At 39.8% G+C, this 3,213-nt stretch overlaps 1 protein-coding gene across 2 annotated transcripts in view; it reads left to right on the plus strand.

The window, feature by feature from the left end:
- Window positions 1-3,213, plus strand: part of TMCO3 (transmembrane and coiled-coil domains 3) — a 55,516-nt gene that overhangs the window by 11,555 nt on the left and 40,748 nt on the right. The window contains exons 5-6 of one of the 2 annotated variants that reach the window (XM_032246307.1): window positions 385-513; window positions 1,260-1,352. In XM_032246307.1, the coding sequence (XP_032102198.1) occupies window positions 385-513; window positions 1,260-1,352 (222 nt within the window). The remainder of the gene's footprint in view (window positions 1-384; window positions 514-1,259; window positions 1,353-3,213) is intronic. The other variant, XM_032246308.1, reaches the window with a different exon arrangement.

The raw sequence follows: 3,213 nt of genomic DNA on the forward strand, positions 1-3,213 counted from the left end.
AGGAGGGTGCGCTAGGCTCCGTGCACGTACCACGATACAGGAGGGTGTGCTAGGCTCGTGCACATACCATCCTGTTTCGTTTCACAGACTTGGGATCCAAGGGTCTGGTACAGGGGTGGGAGGGATCCTGGAACCACTGCCCCAGGGATACTGAGGGTGGCTGTAATCTTTAGGCCATGAGGAGCTAACTACATCTATTCCCGGAATACAGTCTTCAGGTTTTCAGCTTCTCTTGGACCCTCAGCAGCAGGAAAATCTGTGGTTTTGTCTTCACTCTTCATGCCCATCAGATGAAATCAGGGAACTACGTCCTGTTCCGTTTCTTAGCCAGCCAGCCCTCTTATCACTTTATCTGGCACAGTTTCTTATTTTATTCTTCTTCAGGACATTGTTACCATCGGGATGCTGTCCTTGCCTTGTGGCTGGCTATGTACAGCTATAGGATTACCTACAATGTTTGGTTATATTATTTGTGGTGTACTTCTGGGACCTTCAGGACTAAATAGTATTAAGGTAAGAACAAAATTTAACTGTTCTGGTATATACTTAACAAAATACAAAAAAAAAAAATTCATAATGACTAAAAAGCGATGAATGTGAATCACTGAAGATGTCCTTTCAAGTTTCATGGGAAGTCTTCTCTGAACCCTACGGAAGCCGTTGTGCCGTTAATGAAGGGGTGGAGTACTGGAGACAACAGCCCTGCTCATTTCTTTCCATTCTGTTAGTTTTAAGGAGTCCTTTCTAGTAACATCCTCGGCCAGGTTATTCAGACTGCCCTTCACATACTGAATGCAACCAAAGTGCTGCATTAACCATATATTTTTTTTTTTGAGACAAAGTCTCGCACTGTTGCCCAGGCTGGAGTGCAATGCGCGATCTTGGCTCACTGCAACCTCCACCTCCTGGGTTCAAGTAGTTCTCGGCCTTAGCGTCCTGAGTAGCTAGGATTACAGGCGCCTGCCACCACACTGGCTAATATTTGTATTTTCAGCAGAGACAGGGTTTCACCCTGTTGGCCAGTCTGGTCTTGAACTCCTGACCTCATGATCCACCTGCCTCAGCCTCCTAAAGTACTGGGACTACAGGCGTGAGCCACCACGCCTGGCTGTATGTGTGTGTGTGTGTGTGTTTTTTTTTTTTTTTTTTTTTTTTTTTGATAATTCCACTGGGCATATTAGGACATGGTTGTTTAGTTAATTATACGTAATATGTTAAACTTGTAAAATTATATGGTCTATTTTTTGTGTGTTTTTCAGTCTATTGTGCAAGTGGAGACATTAGGAGAATTTGGGGTGTTTTTTACTCTTTTTCTTGTTGGCTTAGAATTTTCTCCAGAAAAGCTAAGAAAGGTAAGGACCTCATCAATCTGTTGCTTCTTCTAAGGAACTTCACATCATGTGGTTTTGGTTCATATACTCCTAATACTTGGTTGATGAATTAACTGTCAAATTAAATGTTTTTAGAATGAATATGATATTTCAGTTTGATATTTTTGGAGCAAATTCAAAAAGATAAAAAAATGAGGTTTGAAAGAATAGAAATTCAATGAAGAATTGGAATTAGCTTTCACATGGCTAATTTCAGGAAAGGTCTGAAAAGTAATGTGTTTGAACTTGAATAGATGGGTCCCTCGCAGAAGGTACAAAACTGTTATAGGGTCAGATGTCATAGAGGTTACATATTCAGTGTGTTACCCTAGAAAAAGCTTTGTAATTTGGAAGTGCGTTAATTAAAAGACACTGTTTTTCAACACACACCTCAAAAGAGAGGAGAGTAGGTGCTTAAAAGCTGGGGTGGGAAGAGATAGAATGAATGCTGTTGGTGGGAAAAAGAACCCCTGTGAATTAAGGTCAGATACCATTTTGCCAACAGTGCTAGCTAGAAAACTAATATCGACTTAGCAAAAGTTTTTGAGCGACTGTAATAGGCATTCTTGAACCAGATTCATGAGCATCACAACTGTATACCCTTTTTTTTTTTTTCATGAAAGACTTGGTCATTTTAAACAAAGTGACTTAATTTACAGTGTCTGGTTTGCCTAATCACTCAGCCCTCTCACATAGTATTCTTTCCTTCTTAAATTTTTACTTGTTTTATTTCAGTAGGTTTTTGGGGAACAGGTGGTGTTTGTTTATATGAATAAGTTCTTTAATGGTGATTTGTGAGGTTTTGGTGCACCTGTCACCCAAGCAGCAGCATTGTGTACAGTGTAAACTGTACACAATGTGTCATCTTTTAGCCCTCGCCACCCTCTACCCTTTTCTGCAAGTCCCCAAAGTCCAGTGTGTCATTCTTATGCCTTTGCATCCTCATAGCTTAGCTCCCACTTACGCGTGAGAACATACAATGTTTGGTTTTCCATTCCTGAGTTACTGCACTTAGAATAATGGTCTCCAATTCCATCCAGGTTGCTGCAAATACTGCTATTTTGTTCCTTTTTATGGCTGAGTAGTATTCCAATATGTGTGTGTCCATATATATATATATAGACACACACACACACACACCCACCCACCCACCCACCACATTTGCTTCATCCAATTGTTGATTGATGGGCATTTGGGCCGGTTTCATATTTTTGCAATTGCAAATTGTGCTGCTGTAAATATGCATATGCAAGTATCTTTGTCGTGTGACTTCTTTTCCCCTAGTAGTGGGACTGCTGGATCAAATGGTAGTTCTACTTTCAGTTCTTTAAGGAATCTCCGCACTGTTTTCCATAATGATTGTACTAGTTTACATTCCCATCAGCAGTGTAGAAGTGTTCCCTGTTCACCGCATCCATGCCAACATCTATTATTTTTATTTTTTGGTTATGGCCATTCTTGCAGGAGTAAAGTGGTATCCCATTGTGGTTTTGATTTGCATTTCCTTGATTATTAGTTATGTTGAGTATTTTTTCATATGTTTGTTGGCCATTTGGATGCCTTCTTTAGAGAACTGTCTATTCATGTCTCCTACTTTTTGATTGGGTTATTTGTTTTTTTTTTTCTTGCTGCTTTGTTTGAGTTCCTTGTAGATTCTGGATATTAGTCCTTTGTCTTATGTGTAGTTTGTGAAGATTCTCTACCCTTCTGTGGGTTGTCTGTTTACTCTGCTGATTATTTCTCTAAGACCTGAAATCATAGAAATTCTAGAAGATAACATCGAAAAAATTCTTCCAACCCACAACTTATGAACAAGAGTTTCAGAAACACCACACAGTTACCT

Source organism: Sapajus apella, unplaced genomic scaffold (assembly GCF_009761245.1).
Source record: "Sapajus apella isolate SASKATOON/1434 unplaced genomic scaffold, GSC_monkey_1.0 scaffold60, whole genome shotgun sequence".
In the NCBI taxonomy this organism is placed as follows: Eukaryota; Metazoa; Chordata; class Mammalia; order Primates; family Cebidae; genus Sapajus; species Sapajus apella.